Source organism: Sapajus apella, unplaced genomic scaffold (assembly GCF_009761245.1).
Source record: "Sapajus apella isolate SASKATOON/1434 unplaced genomic scaffold, GSC_monkey_1.0 scaffold97, whole genome shotgun sequence".
Lineage (NCBI taxonomy): Eukaryota > Metazoa > Chordata > Mammalia > Primates > Cebidae > Sapajus > Sapajus apella.
This window is the reverse complement of record NW_022437037.1, coordinates 2,455,472-2,480,202: the sequence shown is the minus strand read 5'-3', so window position 1 is coordinate 2,480,202 and position 24,731 is coordinate 2,455,472. Positions and strand designations below refer to the sequence as shown.

The 24,731-nt window shown below is 54.9% G+C and overlaps 2 protein-coding genes and 1 long non-coding RNA gene across 12 annotated transcripts in view; 2 read left to right on the top strand and 1 right to left on the bottom strand.

The window, feature by feature from the left end:
- Positions 1 to 1,074, bottom strand: part of LOC116535888 — a 28,680-nt gene extending 27,606 nt beyond the window's left edge. Inside the window, exon 1 of the long non-coding RNA XR_004262383.1 lies at positions 995 to 1,074. This is a non-coding gene — a long non-coding RNA (uncharacterized LOC116535888). The remainder of the gene's footprint in view (positions 1 to 994) is intronic.
- Positions 1 to 18,508, top strand: part of SH2D3C (SH2 domain containing 3C) — a 41,734-nt gene extending 23,226 nt beyond the window's left edge. For 4 of the 8 annotated variants that reach the window (XM_032257337.1, XM_032257342.1, XM_032257344.1 and 1 more), the window contains 9 exons: positions 4,591 to 4,719; positions 6,522 to 6,976; positions 8,860 to 8,984; positions 11,185 to 11,720; positions 13,275 to 13,390; positions 13,945 to 14,116; positions 15,176 to 15,287; positions 15,658 to 15,864; positions 17,907 to 18,508. In XM_032257337.1, the coding sequence (XP_032113228.1) occupies positions 4,591 to 4,719; positions 6,522 to 6,976; positions 8,860 to 8,984; positions 11,185 to 11,720; positions 13,275 to 13,390; positions 13,945 to 14,116; positions 15,176 to 15,287; positions 15,658 to 15,864; positions 17,907 to 18,082 (2,028 nt within the window). In that variant the 3' untranslated portion in view covers positions 18,083 to 18,508. The other 4 variants (XM_032257340.1, XM_032257339.1, XM_032257343.1 and 1 more) reach the window with 4 other exon arrangements.
- Positions 18,509 to 20,549: 2,041 nt separating this feature from the next.
- Positions 20,550 to 24,710, top strand: TOR2A (torsin family 2 member A). 3 transcript variants are annotated; one of them, XM_032257334.1, is made up of 5 exons: positions 20,583 to 20,873; positions 21,379 to 21,644; positions 22,387 to 22,562; positions 23,553 to 23,680; positions 23,964 to 24,710. In XM_032257334.1, the coding sequence occupies exons 1-5, from the start codon at positions 20,723 to 20,725 to the stop codon at positions 24,206 to 24,208; spliced, it is 966 nt and encodes a 321-aa protein (XP_032113225.1). In that variant the 5' UTR covers positions 20,583 to 20,722; the 3' UTR covers positions 24,209 to 24,710. The 3 variants fall into 3 exon arrangements, with proteins under 3 accessions (XP_032113226.1, XP_032113225.1, XP_032113227.1); XM_032257335.1 differs by lacking the exon at positions 21,379 to 21,644 and having other exon boundaries at positions 20,550 to 20,873; XM_032257336.1 differs by lacking the exon at positions 23,553 to 23,680 and having other exon boundaries at positions 23,964 to 24,099.
- Positions 24,711 to 24,731: the final 21 nt, after the last annotated feature.

Sequence of the window (24,731 nt, the reverse complement as noted above, 5' to 3'; positions counted from 1 at the left end):
ATTCTGTCAGGTCAATGCAGGCATTAGCTGCGTTTGACATGTGCATTTTCCACAAGTAAGTCGTAGCTTGTGGAAACGGCTGGTGGGAGTGCGTGCACCAGTAGTTACCGGACAGTGGAACCAGGCTGCCTCCCTAACTATTGGGCTTTACTGGCTCTCTGCACCCTGAGTCTGTCAGTGAACATCGCGATTCCCAGCAGAGTCTCTGGTTCCAAACCAGGGATGAGAACTCCTGGGCTCTGGGAGATTTCCTGAGGCCACAAAGGATTTGGTCGAGCACACACAGGGATTTTTCTAGTTTTAGATATGATTTAATTCAAAGTCTCTGTCCGCTCCCGGTCTGTTAGAGGTGCGGCAAGTGGGGGAGGCAGGAACCTCCCCTCGCTGGTCCAGGGGTCCCCCACCCGATCCCGCTGTCCCCGGTAATGCCCCCCTTGGCAGGTCCTCCGCTCCGCGCCCGCAGCTCCAGGCAGCTCGAGAGCGCGGGACTGTAGGGCGGGTGGCGAGGGGCTGGGAGTGGGGGGGGGCGGGCGGAGGGAGGAACAATGGCCCCCTCCCCTCCCCTGACCGGCTGGAGGGTGGGGTCTCCCCGCCCCGCCTCCCCGCTCCTCCCCCGACAAGGCGATGAGGTAATCGCGCCGCTGAGAGGCACGCGCAGCCGGTGCCCAGCCGGTTGGTCCCCGCGCCCCTGCCCCGCCGGCCACCGCCCCCCAGCACCGTCCCGGCCCCGGCCGCCCGGCCCCACCATGACCGAGCGGTGCAGCCTGTGGAGCGCCCTGTCGGCCGCCGCCTGCTGCTTCTACCGCGGCTCCTTCGTGCAGGTGCAGGTGAGGGGGCGGCTCGGCCCCCGCCACGCGCGCTGGGCTGGGACCCCGGCCGCTCCGCCCGGGGCCCTAGAGCCAGCCAGGGAGCTGCAGCCCGGCAGGGTTGGGTCCGGTCCGGTCCGGTCCGGCCGGGCCGGTCTGGGGAGGGGGCGGGGTCGCCCCAACCTCACCTCTGGGCGCCCAGGAGCTCCGCAGGGTGAGGGTTCAGCGACCACTCCTGGGATTCCGGGCTGCGGGGGATGCCGGTCCGGTTCTGCCTCCTCCGCAGCAGGGAAAGAGCTGGAGCGGGAGCACTGGGAGATGGGGTCCCCTGCGCCCTGCCTGTCCTCCGCCTGGTACGCTGGCCCTTGCGGCTGACCCAGGCACCCTGGCTCCCCATTGTACCTGGGGCGCTGGGCTGGGGTCTGAAAGCTGAGTGAGGAGCAGGAAACGCGGGGGATGCTTCGGGTGCCAGGGTTGGGGCCAGAGCGCCCGCCACCCTCCCGCCCTCTAGCTGGGCTCGGGCATGCCTGGGGCACGGGTCTCTCCTAGCCCAGCTGGCGGGCAGTGCAGGACGGCGCCGCGGCGGTGAGAGGGTTAAACGGAAGGGGGTGGAGGGGAGGACCCGGACCCCGCCTCTCTGCGGAGCATCCTTTGGGGACGGCTTTGCTTGGGGTTGGGACGCTGAGAGGAGCTGGAAGGGATGCTGGGCTCTCGCTGGAGGGAAGGGGTTAAGACACTGTCCGGGGGTCTCCGCCCTCCTGCCCACTGATCCCCCTGGGAGACGCCAGGCGCGTCGGCTCTGCGCTCCCCCAGGCTAACACACGCGCGCGGAGCCCGCCTGAAGGACAGCCCCGCCGGCAGCGGAGCGCAGCATCCCTGCACCGGCCAATCAGGCGTGCGCAGGCCGGGAGGCGGTGAGATCATCTCTGACCAATAGCAGGGCGCCGAGCGCAGGGATGCTGCATTCGCACCCCAGCACCCCCAACTCTAGGGAGCTGGGGCCCCAGGTCGAGGTGAGATCAAGGCACAGGGACTCTAGGGTACCTCACCCTCAGGTGTGCAGGAGGACCGAGTTGGTTCCCCCAAACTCTCTGGAAGCAGTGGTTAAGCTGGCAAAGGGGAGCCCAGTCTCCCAGCCCCCTTTAACGGATGAAGCTGCCCAGGCCCAGAGCGGGGAAGTGACTGGCTCAAGGTCACACAGTGGCAGCCTTGGGGTGGGTTCTTCAACACCCAGCCTCCTCCCTCGTTTGCCCGAGTCCCTCTAGCTCCAGCTGTGGAGCTGGGGGAAGGTGTCAATCGCATGCTCTTTGTCAAGGAGGATACCAGAAGGCTGGGGTCCTGGTTCCCTTTTTCCCTGTGACGCCCACTCTTCCCTCCCCAGGGTTTGGTGTGATATGAGGAAAGAGGACTAGGCTGGTGTGAGCACCACAAAGTGAGAGGGAGAGAGGCCAGGGACCACCAGAAATAGGGAACCCCTTGGAGAAGGGTAGGTGGCTGAGAAGGCCCGGATCCTAGCTCAGCCCTGGCCCTCTCTGCCCTTCAGGGACATCAGTTTCTACCATGGGTGGAGGATGTACAGAATTCCCACCACCAGGCTCCGCCTTTTGCCTGAGCACCTGTGCAAACCGCCCACTCCCACCATCTGTCCCCACAGCCCTGCAGGCTCTTCAAGGTCCACATTTTCATGGGCCCACTGCCAAGCTGCTCCTGCCCCAGGCTTGCCCACTCAAAGCGTGCCCTATCATCCTTCCAGGATCTCAGCCTGGAGTCGTCTCTGACTCCTCCACCCCAGTCCCCCACATAGATCAATGGACATCTAAACTCCCCTTCCCCCACTCCCTCTCCCACACCCCATCTGCCCCACCACTGCCTGGAAAACTCTAGGCTGCTCTCCACAGGTGGACTAAACCTGCCCCAACATTTCCAAATCCTTCCATTGCTCTGCTGTGGCCTCCGGGTAAACCTCAGTTCCCTGAGGCAGCCCTTCCACACCTGCCCCTACCCCAGCAGCCCCTTGGAAACTTCTCACCCATCTCCCCTCCCTCCCCTTGGTTCTGCCTGTAGGGCCCTGACTTTGCAGCTGTCTCCCCAGAAGCTCTTCCCTGCCCACCTGTCTACCCACTCTCTCCACCCTGGTGCTTCTGCTTGGCTCCCTGAGTCCTTCTTCAGGCCTCAGCAAAAGCATCACCTTTTCAGGGAAGTGATCCCTGACTCTGCCCCCTGCCTAGGTTGGTGGTGCACCATCTCCGTCTGTGCATCTCTGAACATTCAGGAAACCTGGAATTGACTGTCAGTGTCTGCAAGGGCTCCCCAGGGCAGAGGCTACCTTGGGTCCTCAGCCTTGGCATAGGACCAGGGTAGGGATTTAGTGTTGAATGGAGTCAGAGATTCTAGATTATCTCTGACACTGGGAATCACGGTGTCTTGGGAGCAATGCAGACTGGGGTAAATCCAGGCAGTGTGGGAGCAGAGGGGTGAAGGATGTGTCCGTAGAATTAGGATGCAAGATCTGTGGATGATCTGAGGAGGCAGAGAGTGGACTGGAGGACCCTTGGACTCTGGGGAGCCAGGGATCCCAGGGAGAGATTCACCTGGAATGAAGGCCCTTTACTGCCCTCCCTCATCGATCCTGCCTTCTGGTGTCTTTCTATCTTGGAGTAGTCATCTTTGGGGTTCAGAGTCAGGGAAAGGAGAGGAAGGACTGTCCCATGTGCTCACAGTGATGAGGATGTCCATGTACCAGTAGTATTCTGGAGTGCTGTCTCTTTTCATCCTCGCGTGAGGTGAGGCAGTTTCTGTCACTGTACCCATTTCAATGAGGAAGAAATTGAGGCCCAGAGACCTGACACGGCACAGCCAGGATTGGGCTGGGCTCTGGTGGGGGTACATCTGGCACTGGGGACTCCCCTTCCTCAGTCCTTAGGGCCCCTGGGGTCCATCAGCCTCCAACTCGAGGCCATAGTAACCAGGAGTCTCTCCTGGGCCAGGTGGGAGGGTGGAGTACTGGGCATCATTTCCCTCAGTGGCCTTGGGCTTCCTTGCTGGGCTGTGATCTCCCCATCTGGTGAGGATTGCTGGGGATTTCAAGGGAGAGATGGCCTTGGAAATTGTAAGGGACAATGTAGATGTCTGTGTAGGGTCCCCATGTCCCGGTTTATGGTCCCTTCCCCATACTTGCACTGTAGCATGCATCATCCCAGTGCAATGCTATCCTTGTCCAACCAGCTTTGTGGTTTTGCTCATACCTTTTCCTGCAGCACCTGCCGCCTTGCCTCCAAGATTCACCTGTAGAAATCCCCCTCTGACACTTCAAGATCAGTTTGGTGCCCTTGGTGCATAATGAGTGTTTTCTTACTGCCATCTCCTCCAGGAAGTCTTCCCAGATCCCTCTGCCTCACCCAGACTTATTCCTGCTTGTAAAAGCCATCCAGCTCTTTGCCGCTGTCCAGTGCTGTGGTGCTGACTGCACTCAACTCAGAGGCTCCTGGTGCTTTTGCCTCTCCTCGGCCTAGGCACTGCCTTGAGGGCTGGGCTTGATTTATGTATCACTGCACCCACCCCTGGCATATAACACAGGACCTGGAATGCAGTTGGCATTGTTTGGTGGAATGAATTGAGATTTCTTTACTCTTTCTGGGACCCATGGGAATGGACCTTTCTGGTACCTGTGCCTTAGTGCTCCCAGAGTCCCAGAAGAGGAGTTCACCCAGGGTAGAATGAAGTTGGGAGGGCAGGAGGAAGGGGGCTTTAAGTTGGATGCCAACTTTTGCTGTCTCCCCCCCAGTTCTCCAAGGAGAAGTACATCCTGGACTCATCACCAGAGAAACTGCACAAGGAATTGGAGGAGGAGCTCAAACTCAGCAGCACAGATCTCCGCAGCCACGCCTGGTACCATGGCCGCATCCCCCGAGAGGTGAGTGGGCCCCAAGCTGGGACTTCGACCCTGGACCCTCCCACGCACTGCCTTGGCCAGCCCTAACCCTGGCTGCAGCCACCTGGGAGACCCTGACCTATTAGTTGGTAGATTCAATCAGAATGGACTGGGATGAGGTCTAGCTCTGCCCTTTACTATGTGACCTTGAACAAGTTGCTTCACTTCTCCAAGCCTCAGCATCTACTGCAAAGGCTTGTTGTAAAAATTAAATGAAACGATGCAGGTAAAATATTTAACATGATGCTTGACGCCATGAATGTTGGCCTTTGTTGTTATTATTACTGTTATTGTTACTGGTCTATATATCTGCTTACTGTACATTTGCTTAGTGAGTACCAATCTTTGGGCTACTTAGTTTTGGCAAAGTTGAGTTTCTTGGCCAATGTGACTTTATTTTTGTTTTTATTTTTTTGAGACAGAGTCTTGCTCTGTCGCCCAGGCTGGAGTGCAATGGCACATTCTTGGCTCACTAAACCTCCACCTCCTGGGTTTAAATCATTCTCCTGCCTTAGCCTCCCAAGTAGCCAGGATTATAGGTGCACACCACCATGCCCGGCTCATTTTTGTATTTTTAGTAGAGCTGGGGTTTCACTATGTTGGTCAGGCTGGTCTCAAATTCCTGACCTCGTGATCTGCCCGCCTCGGCCTTCCAAAGTGCTGGGACTATAGATGTGAGCCACCACACCCTGCCCCAAGGTGACTTTATAAGCCACAGACTTAGGCTGATAGATCACTTGTTCCTTCTTTCATTCATGCTGTAATCACCATGAGTTTGCCAAGCACCAACTCTGCCAAGACCTGTGCTAGGCACCACCGATGCAGAGGTTGAAGAGGTGGTGGCTTCTCTTGAGGGCTAATGACTTGCAGGGGCTGGGTACTGACAGTCAGAGCCTAGTGGGAGAAATGCAGGAATAGAGTGCCTGGCATGAATATGGTTGAGTCCCAAGGAAAGGACACTGAGGAGGGAGGGCTTTGTGAGATGGATAGGAGTTCACCAGGTGGGACTGGGAACAGTGGCTCACGCCTGGAATCTCAGCACTTTGGGAGGCCGAGGCCGGTGGATCACCTGAGGTCAGGAGTTTGAGACCAGCCTGGCTGTCTCTACCAAAAATACAAAAATTAGCCAGGCATGGTGGTGGGTACCTGTAATCCCAGTTACTCGGGAGGCTGAGGCAGGAGAATTGCTTGAACTTGGGAGGCGGAGGTTGTAGTGAGCTGAGATCGTGCCACCACACTCCAGCCTGGATGACAGAGTGAGACCCCATCTCAATAATTAATAAAAAAATTAACAAACAAACAAACAAATAAGTTCATCAGATGGACAAGGCAGGAAGGGTATTCTAGGAACAGAAAGCAGCTTGGTGCAAGGGCCAGAGGCATGCCAGAGCACTGGGTGGTTGAGGAATGAGGATGAGGAATTCACTCTGCCCAACCAGAACCCTGATAAGGGGTGGGTCTGAGACCTGGGTCTCAGATCACGACCATTCTCGCTTCTCCAGACTCTGGGCCTCTGTGCCTTCCATTCCAAGGTGTCATGTCCTCCGATTCCTGAGCCTCTGTGCCGCAGACCCAGGGCCTCTGGCTGAGGTGCCCCTCTGAACCAGGGTCATTGCATCCCCACTCTCAAGCGTCAGATGTCAGATGTTTCTGTTCACTGGGCCCTCTATACCCTGGGTCTGATCTTGCTGTTTCCCCCAATCCCGGGTTGCTCTGACCCCCAGATCCTGGGTCCAGCCCTCTCCTGGCTCTGCCCTGCTCCAGCCTAACCATACCTTCTGCAGGTCTCAGAGACCTTGGTACAACGCAATGGTGACTTCCTCATCCGGGACTCGCTGACCAGCCTGGGAGATTATGTGCTTACGTGCCGCTGGCGCAACCAGGCCTTGCACTTCAAGATCAACAAGGTGGTGGTGAAGGCGGGCGAGAGCTACACGCACATCCAGTACCTGTTTGAGCAAGAGAGCTTCGACCACGTGCCCGCCCTCGTGCGCTATCATGTGGGCAGCCGCAAGGCTGTGTCGGAGCAGAGTGGTGCCATCATCTACTGCCCTGTGAACCGCACCTTCCCACTGCGCTACCTCGAGGCCAGCTATGGCCTGGGACAGGGGAGTAGCAAGGCCGCCAGTCCCGCCAGCCCCTCCGGCCCCAAGGGCAGCCACATGAAGCGGCGCAGCATCACCATGACCGATGGGCTCACTGCCGACAAGGTCACTCGCAGTGATGGCTGCCCCACCAGGTCAGCCAGAGCCCCATTTGTCAAATGGGGGTGTGAGTAACAAGAGGGCTGGTGAGAAAGGGGAGGCCCAGCCACATTGAAATGGGATGAAGTTACTCTCCTGGAGCCTCTGTGTGCAGGGAGGAATGGGAGGAAGGTTCGGCCATACTACGTGGATATACGGAACTCAGGGCTTGCAGGGAGTCAGACCCGGGTTCAGTCCCAGCTCTGCCGCTCACTGGTCATGTGCCCTTGACCCTGTCACTTCTCCATTCTTATCTCACATTCCTACCTATAAAGCCTTTCATTCAAGCAGCCCTCCCTACCCCAAGGGAGCCCTGAGTCCTGAACCAGAGAGGGGCCTGGTCCCCACTGCCCGATGCCACTCTTCCTCATCCTACCCATCTAGGCCAAGGTGGGCATCCAAGCAGAGGGCTTTACAGCATGGAAATCACTGCACAGGGAATGGGATGTTCTCAGTGAATTTTAATCACACCCAGTTGTCTCTGGGGCTAAGACCAGGCCCTGGATGCTGGGAAAAGCCACAGCAGCTAAAGGTTCCTGAGATCCTCCTAAGTGTTAAGTGTTGTACATGCCCAATCTCATTAATGCCCACTTCCTTATGGGAGGTAGGTCCTGCCCATACACCCACTTTATAGATAATGACGCAGGCTTAGAGGGGGAAAGCTGCTTGCTAGATTGTGCTAGGATCAAGACCCAAACCCAGGTCTGTAGACTCTGAACTCTGTGCCCCAAGTTTCTGTTGCATCCCTGGTTGTTTTCAAAGAGATCCGCTGTCCTTTGCCACCTGCACTTGGACAGGCCCTTGAGGCCACATCTCCCTGGCCTGGGTTGGGTACTCCCAGCCAAGGAGTTGACGAATGGATACCTTGTGAGACAGCAGCCACTTGGCCTGTGGTTTGGAACCAGTACACATAATGGTGCCAGGATCCATGGACCATGTGTGCCTGCGACATCCTGAGCATAGTTGGGAGCAGAGAGGAGAGGTCAGGATGGTGGTCCCACTCCCTAAGGCTCCCACCCTTCCTGCGGGCCCCTCTCCCCAGACAGTTCTCCAGGCTGGAGGAAGTCTCTGCTTATCAAGCTGAAGGCACTAGTGAGGGGCTGTGTCTGCCCAGAGAATGGTTGTAGTTGACTAACTTGCAAAAGGCACCTCATGGGGTAGTTGAATTCTGGCCTGTACCCCCTTTCCCATCCTCTACTCCTCAGGAAAAGAGAGGGACAGAGGATCCTGAAAAGTGTTGGCTCAGCTGGGTGCCTCCAAGCCTCATCCTCAGGCTTCTCTAAGCTTTGTGGAGGGGAAGGCTGGGTAGGAATGGAGGAGAGCAGGGTCATGTGGAGGATGCTGACTAGGAACCGGTTGAGTGGCCAGGTCCTGTGGCTCATGCCTGTAATCCCAGTACTTAGGGAGGCTGAGACGGGCAGATCACATGAGGTTGGGATCTGCCTGACCAACATGAAGAAACCCCATTTCTACTAAAAATACAAAACTAGCCAGGTGTGGTGGTGCATGCCTGTAATCCTAGCTACTCAGGAGGCTGAGGCAGGAGAATCACTTGAACCTAGGAGGCAGAGGTTGCGGTGAGCTGAGATCGTACCATTGCACTCCAGCCTGGGCACCAAGAGAAAAACTCTGACTCAAAAAAAGAAAAAGAAAGCCAGGTGTGCTCACCACCAGGGTTCCTAGCTCTGCTCCTGACTCACTGTGTCCCCTCTGTCCTCTGGGCTTCAGGGTTTTTTGTACCTGTCAGTCAGAAGGTTGGATTTGATGATCTCCAATCTTCTCTGCCTCTGAAGTTCAAGGTGCAGAGGTGGGGGTTCCAGAGGCAGGCCGAGACCCCTGACCTCGAGGCTCCCTGCCCATGACAGTGTCTGTTCCACAGTATGTCGCTGCCCCGTCCTCGGGACTCCATCCGCAGCTGTGCCCTCAGCATGGACCAGATCCCAGACCTGCACTCGCCCATGTCGCCCATCTCCGAGAGCCCTAGCTCCCCCGCCTACAGCACTGGTATGGCCAGCAGAGGGGGTGGAGCAGGTGGAACGAATCTGTCATTGATGACTTCTGTCACCTGTGTGTGGTTATGTGTGTTTTCTCTCTTTACTGAGAGCAAGAATTGACACTAAAAACCTGTTAGGAGAACTGTTGGTATCAAGATACAAGATGTATCCATGGCTTGTTCATTTAACAACAATTTATGTATTTATTTATTTTTCTAGTAACTTACCAGAACCAGGTGGAATATTATTTATTTATTTTTAAGATGGAGTTTTGCTCTTGTCCCCCAGGCTGGAGTGCAGTGGCGCAATTTCAGCTCACTCAACCTCCGCCTCCTGGGTTCAAGCGATTCTCCTGCCTCAGCCTCCTGAGCAGCTGGGATTACAGGTACCTACCGCCAGGCCTGGCTAATTTTTAGTAGAGATGGTGTTTCACCATGTTGGCCAGAGTGGTCTCAAACTCCTGACCTCAGGTGATCCACCCGCCTCGGCCTCCCACAGTGCTGGGATTACAAGCGGGTGACACTATGCGCAGCTAATTTGTATTTTTAGTAGAGATGGGGTTTCACCATGTTGGCCAGGCTGGTCTTGAACTCCTGACCTCAGGTGATCGGCCCGCTTTGGCCTCCCAAAGTGCTGGGATTACAGGCGTGAGCCACCACACCTGGCCTCCTTTTTTCTTAGTAGACTTTATTTAAGCTGGGTACGGTGGCTCACACCTGTAATCCCAGCACTTTGGGAGGCTGAGGTGGGCGGATCATCTGAGGTCAAGAGTTCAAGACCAGCCTGGCAAACATGACGAGACTCCGTCTCTTAAAAAAAAAAACAAACTTATTTTTTACAGCAATTTTAGGTTCACAGCAAAAGTTAAGTGGAAAGTACAGAACACTGTGCTTTCTTATAAATACAAAGAAAGTTTCTATGTTAGAAACATTCCAATAGGTCATTTCTGGAAAAAACACAAAAAGAATGTTTCCAATAGTCCATATTGTCCACGTGGCAGGCCAAGTGTCTTGAGAGGGGACTGTCCCAGGAGGAACTTTCGCCGAGGGAGGCGTTCCACTGAAGTGTTGCTGTCCGTATTGGTTGTCACAAATCCTTCCCTAAACACAGAGCTACTAACTTTGTCATAACTACAAACTTGATTTCAAAGCAATACCCCTGAGTATAAAATGTGAAATTCCTTGCCAGAAATGACCTATCGGACAATTTCTAAGCAATGTGGTATAGTAAAGCACTGTAAATCCTGTCAAGACTTAAATCCTGGCTCTACCACTTGCTGGCTGGGTGACCTTGGAGCCTCAGTTTTCTCATCTGTGGAATGAGGATTATAAAAGTACTTATCCCCAGGATACTGAAAGGGTTAAATAGACTGAGATACAAAGGGTCTTGCGGACAGTGAGAGCTCAGTAAATACTGCCTCTGAGTTTGATGATGGTTTTACTGCCCTTATATCTCCAGCATGTTACATTGTGTGCCTTATATCTCCAGCACACAATGTATAGCAACAAATCATTATTGCTAATTCAGGCCGGGCACAGTGGCACACATCTGTAATCCCAGCTACTCAGGAAGCTGAGGCAGAAAAATCGCTTGAACCTGGGAGGCAGAGGTTGTGGTGAGCTGAGATAGCACCATTGCACTCCAGCCTGGGCAACAGAGTGAGACTCTGACTAAAAAAAAAAAAAAAAAATTAGCCGGGTGTGGTGGTACGTGACTATAATCCCAGCTACTCAGGGAGACTGAGGCTCAAGAATTGCTTGAACTCACGAGGTGGAGGTTGCAGTAAGCCTAGTTGGCGCCATTGCACTCCAGCCTGGGCGACAGTGAGACTCTGACTCAAAAAAAAAAAAAAAAAAAATCATTATTGCTAATTGGTTGAGAAACAATTACACGTGGCACAAGAAATTGCAGCAGGTGCTCAGCTTCCCTGGATCACTGGACGCTCCTCCAAGCAGTGGGTCCCCAAGGCTGCAGCAGCCTCAGGGTGGAGCCATGCAAACTCCTGGGTCCTGGTGATTTCAGAGCATCACCTGGGCTGGTCAGCTTGCCAGAGTCTGCCAGCCCTGGTCTCTGCTTATGCTGGGAGGTGGGGACATCACCTCTGTACTCCCTACAAGGAATGAGGAAGTCTGGTCTTTGGGAAGGGATGCAGGAATCTCACTTTGGTGGGGAGCTGCTGTAACTGGGTCTCTCTCTCTACCTTTCTGCAGTAACCCGAGTCCACGCTGCCCCTGCAGCCCCTTCTGCCACAGCACTGCCTGCCTCCCCTGTTGCCCGCCGTTCCAGTGAGCCTCAGCTATGTTCCGGAAGTGCCCTAAAGACCCATGGGGAGCCAGACAAGGGTCCCCACACCAGCCCCTCCCACACCCTCTGCAAGGCCTCCCCGTCACCATCACTCAGCAGCTACAGTGACCCGGACTCTGGCCACTACTGCCAGCTCCAGCCTCCCGTGCGTGGCAGCCGAGAGTGGGCAGCGGCTGAGGCCTCCAGCCGGCAGGCCAGGAGCTATGGGGAGAAGCTAAAGGAACTGTCAGAAAATGGGGCCCCCGAGGGGGACTGGGGCAAGACCTTCACAGTCCCCATCGTGGAAGTCACCTCTTCCTTCAACCCAGCCACCTTCCAGTCACTACTGATCCCCAGGGATAACCGGCCGCTGGAGGTAGGCCTTCTGCGGAAGGTCAAGGAGCTGCTGTCGGAGGTGGATGCCCGGACGCTGGCCCGGCATGTCACCAAGGTGGACTGCTTGGTAGGTGCTGGCTGTGCACTGGGGTTGGGGGAGCGCCTCTGTTCTCTGGGGCAGGGCAGTGAGAAGCTGGCTCCCAGATTCCTCTAAGTACAGCAAGTGGGCCGGATTCTAGCTCCATGGCTGTCCTTTGCCTGCTCTGTCTCTGGGCTGGTCATTTAGCCTCTGTGGGCCTCTAGTTTTCCCTTTTAAAAAGCACATAAGGCCGAGGGTTGTGGCTTATACCTGAATCCCAGCACTTTGGGAGGCTGAGGCGGGTGGATCACCTGAGGTCAGTGGATCACCTGAGGTCAGCAGTTCAAGACCAGCCTGGCTAACATGGTGAAACCCCGTCTCTACTAAAAATACAAAAATTAGGCATCATGGCAGGTGCCTATAATCCAAGCTACTTAGGAGGCTGAGGCAGAAGAATTGCTTGAATTGGAAGGTAGAGGTTGCAGTGAGCTGAGATCACACCACTGCACTCCAGCCTGGGCAACAGAGGGAGACTCTTTAAAAATAAAAAAAAAAAAGCACATAAGAGATCCTTGCTTCCTCCAGATGCCAGTTTGGCACTAGAACAGGGAAGACAGTTGTCTCTGGCTCCCTGAGGCTCTTGGGGACACTTCTCTAGAAAAGGCCCAACTCTCTGCCCCCACCCCCTTAGTGGACAGATAAGCAGAAGTCATGACCTCCTCAGCCCATAAATTGTCAATGCCCAGGCCTTAGCTTTGTTGAGTCTTTGAACATCTAAAGACCCCAGTTCTCTCTATGCCTCAGTTTCTCCTTTTGCAGTTTGGGAGAAACTGATTACTGGGTTACACTGGTCTCAGAGCACAGGAAGCAAGAAAAGAGACAAGGCAGAAAGGTCGCTCCATGAAGAGTCCTGGGTGGCAGGGAGGACCCAGATTATAGGCCCAGTGTGTGACTTTGGGCAAGCCCATTCCCTCCCTGGGCTTCAGAGTTTCCCTCTGCAATGAACAAGTATCGTGTACTTGACCTTAACTGAATATGTATGTATGTATGTATGTATGTATTTTTTGAGATGGAGTCTTACTCTGTCACTGAGGCTGGAGTGCAGTGGCAGGATCTCAGCTCACTGTAACCTCCACCTCCTGGGTTCAAGTGATTCTCCTGCCTCAGCCTCCCAAGTAGCTGGGACTACAGGCACATGCCACTGTACCCAGCTACTTTTTGGATTTTTAGTAGAGATGGGGTTTCGCCATGTTGGCTAGGCTGGTCTCGGACACCTGACCTCAGGTGATCCTCCCACCTCGGCCTCCCAAAGTGCTGGCAATTCAGGTGTTAGCCACCATGCTCAGCCAACCTTAACTGAATATTTACTATGCCAGGCACCTCTGGACATTTTTCCATTAATCTCCATTTCACAGATGGGGAAACTGAGGCTCTCTGCGAAAGGCAGAGTCACTTGTTCCGTATCAGAGGGTTAGCAGTGGAGCTGGGATTCAAACTCCACCTCCCAACCAGGCTACCCCCTTAGATAAAAGCTCTCTGACTCCCAGATGGCTGGGGCCAGCCGTGACAGGATATTAATCAGCCCTCTCGGCGTCTTTGCAGGTTGCTAGGATACTGGGCGTTACCAAGGAGATGCAGACCCTAATGGGAGTCCGCTGGGGCATGGAGCTGCTCACCCTCCCCCATGGCCGGCAGCTACGCCTAGACCTGCTGGAAAGGTGAGGCAGCGCCGGCACCCGGGGACTCGCGGGGAACCCCCGGCTACCGCACTACCCGCTGGCCATGGCGGGTTGGCCAATCATAGCCTCTCAGCCCTGCTGCTGGGTGCTCTGGCCACGCCTCCCATCCCATTGACCAATTGCAACCCCTGATGACTCCCTCTAAGCAAACTGATTTCCCAAAGACTGAGTCCTGTATTTCCGCATTCGCCTTCCTTTCGCATCCCCTTGACCAGTCATCCACTGGACTATCAGCTTGGCCCCGCCCATCAGCTCAGACTTCTTGTTCATTCTTAAAACTGCTCTGCGTGATGCATTCCGCTGCTCACCCCCAGCTCTGGCCCCGCCCCTGACTTATGCTAGCCAATCAGAAGCCCGAGGACTTGCTTTCCGCGCTCTGGCCGCGCTCCCTTGTTCCATTGACCCCTTACAACCTCTCACTTTGGCTCCGCCCTCCGCCCCACCCGGCCCAACCACAGGCAGGGGCGGCCTCCTGTCAGCACCCCTCACTCCAGTCCCCAAGCCCGCCGCCTCTGACCCTGCCGCTTCGACAGGTTCCACACCATGTCCATCATGCTGGCCGTGGACATCCTGGGCTGCACCGGCTCCGCGGAGGAGCGGGCAGCGCTGCTGCACAAGACCATCCAGCTGGCGGCCGAGCTGCGGGGGACTATGGGCAACATGTTCAGCTTCGCGGCGGTCATGGGTGCCCTGGACATGGCCCAGGTACTGAGGGCCGTGCAGAGCTGGCATCGATAGACTGTCTGGAAGAGCCCTGGCGTTCCTTTTGGGATGGCTGTGTATGGAATAGGAGGAGCTTTGGATTTTCTAGGCAGCATTGGTGAGAGTACCAGGGAGAACTGAGTTCTGCAAGTGCTGACCCACAGCAAGTTCTTTCCCGTCTCTGGGCCTCAGTTTCCTCGCTTGTAAAATAAAATGAATGAGGAGCATTATATGAGTTTAAAGAATAGGCCGAGCACGGTGGCTCATGCCTGTAATCCTAGCACTTTGGGAGGCCGAGGTGGATGGATCACCTGAGGTCGGGAGTTTAAGACCAGCCTGGCCATCATGGTGAAACCCTATCTTTAAAAAAAAAAAAAAAAAAAAGAAGAAGAGGAAGAAGAATATGGCCGGGCGCAGTGGTTCACGCCTGTAATCCCAGCACTTTGGGAGGCCAGGGTGGGCAAATCACCTGAGGTCAGGAGTTCGAGACCAGCCTGGCCAACATGGTAAAAGGTGAGCAAATCACCTGAGGTCAGGAGTTTGAGACCAGCCTGGCCAACATGGTAAAACCCCGTCTCTACTAAAAATACAAAAATTAGCCAGGCATGGTGGTGGGCGCTTGTAATCCCAGCTACTCAGGAGGCTGAGGCAGGAGAATAGCTTGAACCCAGGAGGCAGAGGTGGCAGTGAGCCGAGATCGCGCCACTGCACTCCAGCCTGGGCGACAGAGGGAGACTCCATCTCAAAGATAAATCAATCAATCAATAAATAATAAGAACAACAAAATCTCAGAGGCAGTGCCCTAGGTTCAACTTCCAGCTCTGCCACTTTTTTGGAATAACCATGGGCAAGTCATTCCCCTCTCTGAGACTTAGTTCCCTCATCTGTAAAATGGGTTGTTATGAGAGCTCCATGGGAGACGTGAAAAGCTGTCATCACTGTCCCTGGTATGTGAAGGATGGCCATAACGATAATAATTATCCCACATCTAGTTGTCCACTCAGCAGGGTGGCCCCTGCAGACTCTCTGCCTGGCTGCTCTCTCACAGTTTGGCCTCCTCAGATTTCTCGGCTGGAGCAGACATGGGTGACCCTGCGGCAGCGGCATACGGAGGGTGCCATCCTGTACGAGAAGAAGCTTAAGCCTTTTCTCAAGAGTCTCAACGAGGGCAAAGGTACTTCCTTGCTGTGTGACTTTGGACAGGTTGCAGCCCTCCTTGGGGTGGTAAAGACTCCCAGCATGGACAGTGACGGGAGCCTGACGGCTGAGCTCTGTGCAGGCTGCTTGCCCTGAGCTCACTGTCCCTGCTGGCAGCTGCGTCAGCACTGTCCATGTTCGGGCTCAGCCCTTGGGGCTGGGCCAGGGCGGCAGTGGTTTCAGTTGGGGGAATCAGAAAGGAAGCGTTTGTCCCAGGAGTAAGGAGCCCCTGGGGCTCTCTCTGCGACCTCAGCCAGGCCCTTCCCTCCTGCACCTGGGCTTCCGGGACTGCAGTGGGTGGTGGAGGCTCTAGGGTCCCTAAGTGCCTGCTGCCTTTCTCCCTGCAGAAGGCCCACCTCTGAGCAACACCACGTTTCCTCATGTGCTGCCCCTCATCACCCTGCTGGAGTGTGACTCGGCCCCACCTGAGGGCCCTGAGCCCTGGGGCAGCACAGAGCACGGTGTGGAGGTGGTGCTGGCCCACTTGGAGGCTGCTCGCATGGTGGCACACCACGGAGGCCTGTACCACACCAATGCTGAGGTCAAGCTGCAGGGTGAGTGGCCAGTGGCATCTTGGAGGGCCTGCAGACCAGGGCCTCTCTCCCGCTGTCTCAGTGCTCCCTTTCCACCCCTCTGTCCTGCTCTGTCTCCCTAACACCTTCCTCTCCTTCCTCTTATTCCTCTCATGTCCTTTTTTTTTTTTTTGAGTCTCGCACTGTTGCCCAGGCTGGAGTGCAATGGTGCAATCTCAGCTCACTACAACCTCTGCTTCCCAGGATTCAAGGAACCTCTGCTTCCCAGGATTCCCTCTGCTTCAACCGATTCTCCAGCCCCAGCCTCCCGAGTAGCTGGGATTATAGGCATGTACCACCATGCCTGGCTAACTTTTGGTACTTTTAGTAGAGACAGGGTTTCACCATGTTGGCCAGGCTGGTCTTGAACTCCTGACCTCAGGGGATCCGCCCACCTCGGCCTTTTAAAGTGCTGGGATTATAGGTGTGAGCCACCACACCTGGTGGTGTGGCTTTTTTTTTTTTTTGAGATGGAGTTTCGCTCTTGTTGCCCAGGCTAGAGTGCAATGGCAAGATCTTGGCTCACTACAACCTCTGCCTCCTGGGTGTAAGTGATTCTCCTGCCTTGGCCTCCCAAGTAGCTGGGATTACAGGCATGCGCCACCACATCTGGCTAATTTGGTATTTTTAGTAGAGCCAGGGTTTCACCATGTTGGTCAGGCTGGTCTCGAACTCCTGACTTCAGTTAAAACGCCTGACTCGGCCTCCCAAAGTGCTGGGATTACAGGTGTGAGCCACCGTGCCCAGCCTCATGTCTTTTCTTCACTCCTTCACTCATTAGTTCAACAAGTAACTATTAGTGGCAGGCACCAGGTGGGGGTTGGGGCAAACATGATTCAAAGAGCACTTTAGCCGTCATCTTAGCTTTGCTGGGCCTCAGTGTTCTCACCTGTGCAGGTTGCAGCCTGTGGCCTTACTTTACAAGGTTGTTTGCAAGGCTCCCAGGCTGGGGTTCTGGGGTGAGAAAGACCCACCCGGTTTTTAAGGAGTTCAGTCTAATTGAAAACTTAAACTCCCTCTGGCGAAAGGAGAAGAAAGTGGTGTAGACAATCTCTCTTACTGCTTCTGGCATTATGTAAATCATGATAATTTACTGAAGACAAATTGGAAATAGAAGCTGAGCAAAAATAAGATTAAAAAAATTACCCATGGCCAAGCACGGTGGCTCACACCTGTAATCTCAGCACCTTGGGAGGCCAAGATGGGTGGATCACCTGAGGTCAGGAGTTCGGGACCAGACTGGCCAACATGGTGAAACCTTGTCTCTACTAAAAATACAAAAAAAAAAAAAAAAAAAGAAGCTGGATATGGTGGCATGTACCTGTAGTCCCAGCTACTTGGGAGGCTGAGATAGAAGAATCACTTGAACCCAGGAGGTGGAGGTTGCAGTGAGCTGAGATCACGCCACTGCGCTCCAGCCTGGGTGGCAGAGCAAGACTCCTTTTAAAAAAAAAATTGCCCACGATTACTCAGGAGCAAATGCTTTGAATATTCTGGTATATGTCTTCCCCACCTTTTTCTTCTTCAGAAAATAATAATAATTATCATAAAAATAGCCGAGGCACAGTGGCTCGCACCTGTAATCCCAGCACTTTGGGAGGCTGAGGCGGATGGATCACCTGAGGTTGAGAGTTTAAGACCAGCCTGGCCAACATGATGAAACCCCGTCTCTACTAAAAATACAAAATTAGCCGGGCGTGGTGTCGCATGCCTGTAGTCCCAGCTACTCGGGGGGCTAAGACAGGAGAATCGCTTGAACCCTGGAGGTGGAGGTTGTAGTGAGCCCAGATTGTGCCATTGCACTCCAACCTGGGCAACGAAAGAGAAACTTTGTCTCAAAAAAACAGACAAAAATAAACAAAAAACAGGACAAAGATGTGAAACTACAGGGTCATGTTGATCCACAAATTTTGTTGGATCCTTGGTGGAGTTGGTGTGAGGTCCCTAACAGGGGGGCTGAAGAATGCTGGGGCTCTGGACAGGAATCCCAGCCTCTGCCCTGACCCTATGCCCCAACATTGCAGGGTTCCAGGCTCGGCCAGAGCTCCTGGAGGTGTTCAGCACGGAGTTCCAGATGCGCCTCCTCTGGGGCAGTCAGGGTGCCAGCAGCAGCCAGGCCCGGCGCTATGAGAAGTTCGACAAGGTCCTCACTGCCCTGTCCCACAAGCTGGAGCCTGCCGTCCGCTCTAGCGAGCTGTGACCCCAGGGACCTTTCCCCTCTGCAGCTGCGGACAGCGTCAGGGGCAGAGGGGCACAGACCTTTCCCCAGAGCACCCCAAGGACACTGTGATCAACCCGAGAATGTTCTGGGTTCAACTCCAGCACCTCCCTTGCACCCCAGGGTCCTGCATGGACTCTGGGTTCCATCCCACCTGCTAAACACTCACCAGGTCTCCGTTGAGGAAGAACAGGAACGCCGGTTCCCCCGCCAGCTTCTGCTGCTCCCCTTCCTGCTGGGGTTCCCCATTTTCGAGCCATGGGAGGCTGTTCACACCTCCTCACTCTCCGTCAGTCCCTCACCCACACCGAGGCCTCCATCTCGCTGTAAATAAGTCTGTGTGTGCTGTAAATAGATGTACAGAAGCCGTGTTCTTTCTTTCATATAATAAACTTTTATGACTCTTTATTCTGTCTCTCAGCCTCCTGGGGTGGAAGGAAGCACCTTTTCTCAGGTGAAAGGTAGAAAACTTCATTCAACAAATGTTGTGAGTGAGTGGTGAGTATCTGGAGCCAGTGGCGTGTAGGTAAAGAAAGGCAGATTTGTCAGAGACAGTATGAAAGAGCATTGCAAGGTAGCAATGGGCAGATCAGCAGAAGAGGAGCTGATTGCAAAGAGGCAAAGGCTTGCTGTGAGTTTTTATAGATGGTGCTTCTGCTGTGTGCTGAAGGGGGCTTTCTGCAGTACTGGTAATGCCAAGGTTGCAGTGGGCTAACCTACAGGTGTCTGGTGAGAAGTTGGGCACAAAAGGGCTGTGTGTCCTGAACCATCAAGAGGGCAGGCTTCGGGCTTATCTGCTTTTCCTTTTTCCTTTCCCCTGGTCCTGTCAGCCTGACTCATTTCCCCTAATTAGGATTCTACAACAAATAATTCTTTAGCACCTGGGACATTCCAGATTGTGCCAGGAGCTGGGGTTACAGCAAATATGAAAACTCAGTCCTTCCTCTCTGGGAGCTCACAGACCAGCAGGAGAGATAAACAGCTAATTCCAACCTAGTGCTCCTACCCCATGCCCTGCCCCGGGATGCCATGGTAACAGTTCCCACAAATGCACGACCAGAAATCTGAGGGTTTGGGGTGGACAGGCTTTTTGAAATCTATGATCCCAACTCCCTCTTGTAGTCTGAGACCTGGAAGGAGAAGGGACTTTTCCCAGGTCACAGCAGCAGAGTCGGAAAGGCTCAACCTGGCTTCCAGGACCCAGACTTCGCTCCTTTTTTCTCCTTAATAGTGGGAACTACTCATTTTTTTTTTTTTTCCTGAGACAGCTTCACTCTTGTTGCCCAGGCTATAGTGCAGTAGTGTGATCTTGGGTCACTGCACCCTCCACCTCCCAGCTTCAAGGGATTCTCCTGCCTCAGCCTCCTGAGTAGCCAGGATTACTGGTGCTCGCCACCACGCCTGGCTAATTTTTGTATTTTTAGTAGAGACACAGTTTCACCATGTTGACCAGGCTGGTCTTGAACTCTCGACCTCAGGTGATCGCCTGACTCAGCCTCCCAAAGTGCTGGGATTATAACCTGACTGGAACTATTTATTTCTTTTCAGGCTTTGATATTTGGACCCAGAAGTCCTGGTGTGTGTGTGTGTGTGTGTGTGTGTGTGTGTGTGTGTGTATTTGTGTGTGTGTGTAACTATGTGTTGAGGTTGGTAGGGACAGGGAGAGAGTCTTTGTGGTGGGGCCATGAAGACTGTTGCCTTGGTTCCCTTACTCTAGTGGCTGGGGGAGGTGGGCAACGTGGATCAAAACGAATCCAGGCCAAGCTGGAGGCCTGGGGAGCCTGTGCGTTGAACCTCAAACGTCTGGAGTCCTTTGCCTTCTGAATCCTTTGACCAAAAGAGGCTGATAACATGTAGCGAGCACTAGGGCTCTGGTAACAGCCAGACTTGGGTTTAGTTCTATTGTTTAACAGCTGCGTGACATTGGGTAAGAGGCTTAACCTCTTCGGTCCCAAATACGTCCTTATTGAGATGGGGACAACAGAAGCCGTCTCCTAGGACTGATGCCAAGCATTGGGCGACAGTTGCTGCTAGGTGAAGGAGAGTCCTGTTTCATACACAATGAACTGTCGATGATCATTTATTAATTACTTTCTGAGCCAAACAATTTGTGTGCCTTTATGTCATTGAAACACCACCATTTCTCTGGATAGCAGGTACTATTGTCACATTATAAGGTGTATAGGCACTTAGCACTAATGGCACAGAGTAAGTGCTCACCAAAAGCTGTTAGTGAGGGCACTTTTGTCATATAAAAGAATAAAGCATGGAAAAGGCGCTTTGCAAGGCGTAAGGTTCCGCACAAGTTTTTGCTGTAATTGTTACGTCGCCCTTTGTGGTCATAATCCTTTATTTATTCTTTCTGAGCTACTACGATGGTCCCCTAGTTACCGTGGCCATGGAAACGCGGCCCGCCGTCCCAGATTGGGCGGTTCGCGGGCTCCCCCTGGAGGCCACCTTCCGGTTCTGCTGCGGAACGACTGGGCCGGTCTTGGAGGCGGGGAGAGGGGTGTCGGGAGTTGTAGGCGATGGGCGTGGCTGCTGCGGAGCGGTGCACGCCGGAAGTTGTAGTTCCCGGGCGAGACGGTTGGCTGCCCTACGCCGAGCTCGGGCCTCACCGGGATGGCGGCTGTGACGCGCGGCTGCCGGCCCTGGGGCTCGCTCCTCGGGCTGCTCGGGCTGGTCTCGGCCGCGGCCGCCGCCTGGGACCTGGCTTCTCTGCGCTGCAGCTTGGGCGCCTTTTGCGAATGCGACTTCCGGCCCGACTTGCAGGGTGAGGTGCCAGAGAGCCCAGAGCGAGGGGCGGGCGGACTTGGGAGCGCTGGGAGCCCGGCTGGCCCTGGCCGGAGCAGCTGAGGACCCAGAGGGCTGTGGGACCGGGGGGCGGGGCCCGCAGACTTGCGAGGGTGGAGGGTACCCGTTGGGGTCCAGGAGCCCCTGCCAATCTGGAGAGAGGTCTTGGGCCTCCCCAGAATGGCCTGGCTGTCAAGGGAGAAACGCGCCTTGGGGATGGCCGGGGTCTGGGGCTGACCCCGTTGACAGCTCGCTTTTATGGCTGAGTGCAATCTAGAGGATCGCCTGGTGGGGGCGGGGCCGAGCTGAATCAGGCCTGAAGTTGGCTCTTTTCCGCCACAGACCCCAAGGGCCCCGTGCCATGTGTATAGTCAGCTTGGACAAACGTAAGGACACAGGAGTCCCAGACCAGGTTCCAGACATGACGTTCCTCTTGAACCTCTGCCTTGGTGGGTTGTGTCCTCACCATCCTCCTGTGGCCCTAGGTCTGGAGTGTGACCTGGCTCAGCACCTAGCCGGCCAGCATCTGGCCAAGGCGCTGGTGGTGAAGGCGCTGAAGGCCTTTGTGTGGAACCCAGCCCCCACCAAGCCGCTGGTCCTCTCCCTGCACGGCTGGACCGGCACCGGGAAGTCCTATGTCAGCTCCCTGCTGGCGCACTACCTCTTCCAGGGCGGCCTCCGCAGCCCCCGCGTGCACCACTTTTCTCCCGTTATCCACTTTCCCCAGCCCAGCCACATCAAGCGCTACAAGGTAGGCTGGATGCGTCCTTGACCGCTGTTCTCCTCACCATGCGGTGACACCCTAGGGAATAAGTCCTGAGCCCAGACAAGGGAGTCACCTGCTCCAGGCCACACAGCCAGTTGCAGCCCCAGCCCTCAGGACCCATCCTGCACGGACCTTGGGAAGGTGCCATTCTACCTAGCAGGGAGCACTTTGATTCCTTGGGGCAGTAAGGAACCCTGGCAGTACCTACCTGCCAGGGTTGTTGTGAGGAACATGAGATTATATCACTGCAGATATTAGTTATTGAACACCTACGTTTGTCAGATAATCTGCACTATTGTCCTGCTGGAAATCAGCCCCAATTTGTGGCTCAGAATAAGCATGGGGAAATACTGACTCTTACTACTACTGTTGTTGATTGCAAGGTACCTTCCAGGCTGGTCTGTTTTAGATCATCCTGCTGGGTAGGTTCAGGGAGCAGGAAGGAGCCTTCCCCTTTTACAGAAAGCAGCAGGTGTCATGGAAAGAGCCCCGAACAGGGAAGTGGGAGGCTTGGGTTTGAGTCCCTGTTCTCTTGCTGACTGGCTGTGTGACATTGGGTGAGTCTCTGCCCCTCTCTGGGATACAGTTTCACCATCAGTCTCACTAAGGGGTTGGTGCTCTCTGGGAAACATCTCCCTAGAAAGGAAATTAGTTCTCGGTTTGGGAAGAGGTCTGGGGTTGGGGGAGTTTCTCCAGCCTCCCTCAAACTCCTGTCTCTCTCCTGCAGAAGGATCTTAAGAGCTGGGTCCAAGGGAACCTCACTGCCTGTGGCCGCTCCCTCTTCCTCTTTGATGAGATGGACAAGATGCCCCCAGGTCTGATGGAAGTCCTGCAGCCTTTTCTGGGCTCCTCCTGGGTTGTATATGGGACCAACTACCGCAAAGCCATCTTCATCTTCATCAGGTGGGGCCTGGCTTTGCAGGGGGCACGGTGGGGGGCCACTTCTCGGATGTTAGTCTATCTATATATCCTTCGCCTGTGCTTCCAGCAGAATCCAATTCCCCCTGGGCCCAGCTGGGCCTTCCCAGTGCCCCCAATACTCTCAGAGGTGACACTGTCATTCAGCCTGGTTGATTTCCCCTTGGACACTCTCAGCTCATTCTTGGGCTCAATCTTTTTTTTTTTTTTTGGTGATGGAGTTTCACTCTTGTTGTCCAGGCTAGAGTGCAATGATGCGATCTTAGCTCACCACAGCCTCCACCACCAGGGTTCAAGCGATTCTCCTGTCTCAGCCTCCCGAGTAACTGGGATTACAGGCATGCGCCACCACGCCCAGCTAATTTTGTATTTTTAGTGGAGGTGGGGTTTCTCTATGTTGGTAGGGCCGATTTCGAACTCCTGACCTCAGGTGATCCTCCTGCCTCGGCCTCCCAAAGTGCTGGGATTACAGGCATGAGCCACTGCGCCTGGCCTGGGTTCAGTCTTTTTGATTGCCACTTCTTTGTGGAAGCCCTGCCAGGTCAAGAAGTTTTCCTTCTTTTGTGGCGAGGAGGAAACAGGCCTCGGAAAAACAGGGGCTGAGTTCTTGTCCTTTAGCCCCAGCTCTCAGAATCCTTGCCGTGTTTCCTCAGGCAGCATGGCTCCCGTCTCTGAGCCGCTGCCTCTGCTTCTGAATAGCGAGGCCAATGGTGATACCCCGATGTCCTCCTGGAGGTTCAGCGAGGGAAAGTCAGTTAAGGGACACAAAAGTGTTTTGTAAACTGTAAAGTACGTGGCATGTATAGGTGAATTACAGGGGCATGAGGGAAGTGGAGCATTTTCAGTGAGGTTGGCTCCTCCTGGCACTGAGCCATGCTCCTAGGTCATGTCAGGTGACATCGGGGAAGCGAGGGCCAAATCCTGCCCTGTGCTAATCCTCGTCTGAGTCTCAGCCTGGGTCTCCCATGGTTTTAGCAACACAGGTGGCGAGCAGATCAACGAGGTGGCACTAGAGGCATGGCGCAGCCGCCGGGACCGCGAGGAGATCCTGCTGCAGGAGCTGGAGCCGGTCATCACCCGCGCAGTGCTGGACAACCCGCTCCGTGAGTCTGGCTCAGTAACCCCTTCCTGGGGGCTTCACCCATACCCAGGGGGCCAGGTTCTCTCGGGGTCTCATGGTTTGCCCGCTGACCCAGGAGTCTGAGCCCAGGCTTTGGCAGTCCTAGCTCTGTGACCTTGGGTGAGCCTTACAGCCCCTGAGTCCTACACCTAGAAGGTGACTGAGGGGACCGGGGCCAGCATCTTCCCTCCTGCCCCTGGTAGGTGGGGCCGGCTTCTCCCGTCTTGTGAAGCACAAAGTCCTCTCCCCACCCGCCCTTTCTGCAGATGGCTTCTCACGCTCAGGCATCATGGAAGAGCACCTCCTAGACGCAGTGGTGCCCTTCCTCCCGCTCCAGCGGCACCACGTCCGGCACTGTGTACTCAACGAGCTGGCCCAGCTGGGCCTGGAGCCAAGGGATGAGGTTGTCCAGGCTGTGCTGGACAGCACCAACTTCTTCCCTGAGGATGAGCAGCTCTTCTCCTCCAACGGCTGCAAGACCGTGGCCTCCCGAATCGCCTTCTTCCTCTGACTCCCCAGGTGGTGTCCTTGTCCTCCCCTCATGGCTAGGCCATGCAGGAAAGGCCTGGGGTCTCTGTTACAGGGACCCCGAGCACCACGTGAGATGAAGAGAGTGTCGGCTAGGCCACGGGACAGACGGCCAGGAAGGGCCCTGGCCTCTAAACTGGCTCAAGAGCATCTTGGCTGCTGCCACCTTCCCCAGGGAAACCCCTGGTCACCCCAGAACCTCACAGAGCCTTGACCTCCCTTGCAGCCTGAGCCTTCTTACTGTGAATTGTAACTCAGGGACTGTGGCTCGTGGCGGCCCTCCCTCCTCAGTCTGCCTCCTTGGTCGGGCACCACGCCCCCTCCCCTCCACCCCACACCCTGTGTTTGTATCATCAAGCCAGGTGGACACTGTTCTCAGTTTCCAGAAATGGAGGGACTCAAGCTACCACTTGGGCCTGGTTTTAGAAGTTTTTAATTTTATAAAAGAAGAGAATAAGTATAATAAACTCAGCTATGGGACCAGAGGACTGCTAAGACTTTTGTTT

What these genes read in the sequence shown, in the direction of transcription:
- TOR2A (XM_032257334.1), top strand. Translation starts at nt 20,723, where the DNA reads ATGGCGGCTGTGACGCGCGGCTGCCGGCCCTGGGGCTCGCTCCTCGGG. An exon ending in GCCACATCAAGCGCTACAAG is followed by an intron (nt 21,645 to 22,386) that starts GTAGGCTGGATG and finishes TCTCTCCTGCAG; the next exon opens with AAGGATCTTAAGAGCTGGGT. An exon ending in AGTGCTGGACAACCCGCTCC is followed by an intron (nt 23,681 to 23,963) that starts GTGAGTCTGGCT and finishes CCCTTTCTGCAG; the next exon opens with ATGGCTTCTCACGCTCAGGC.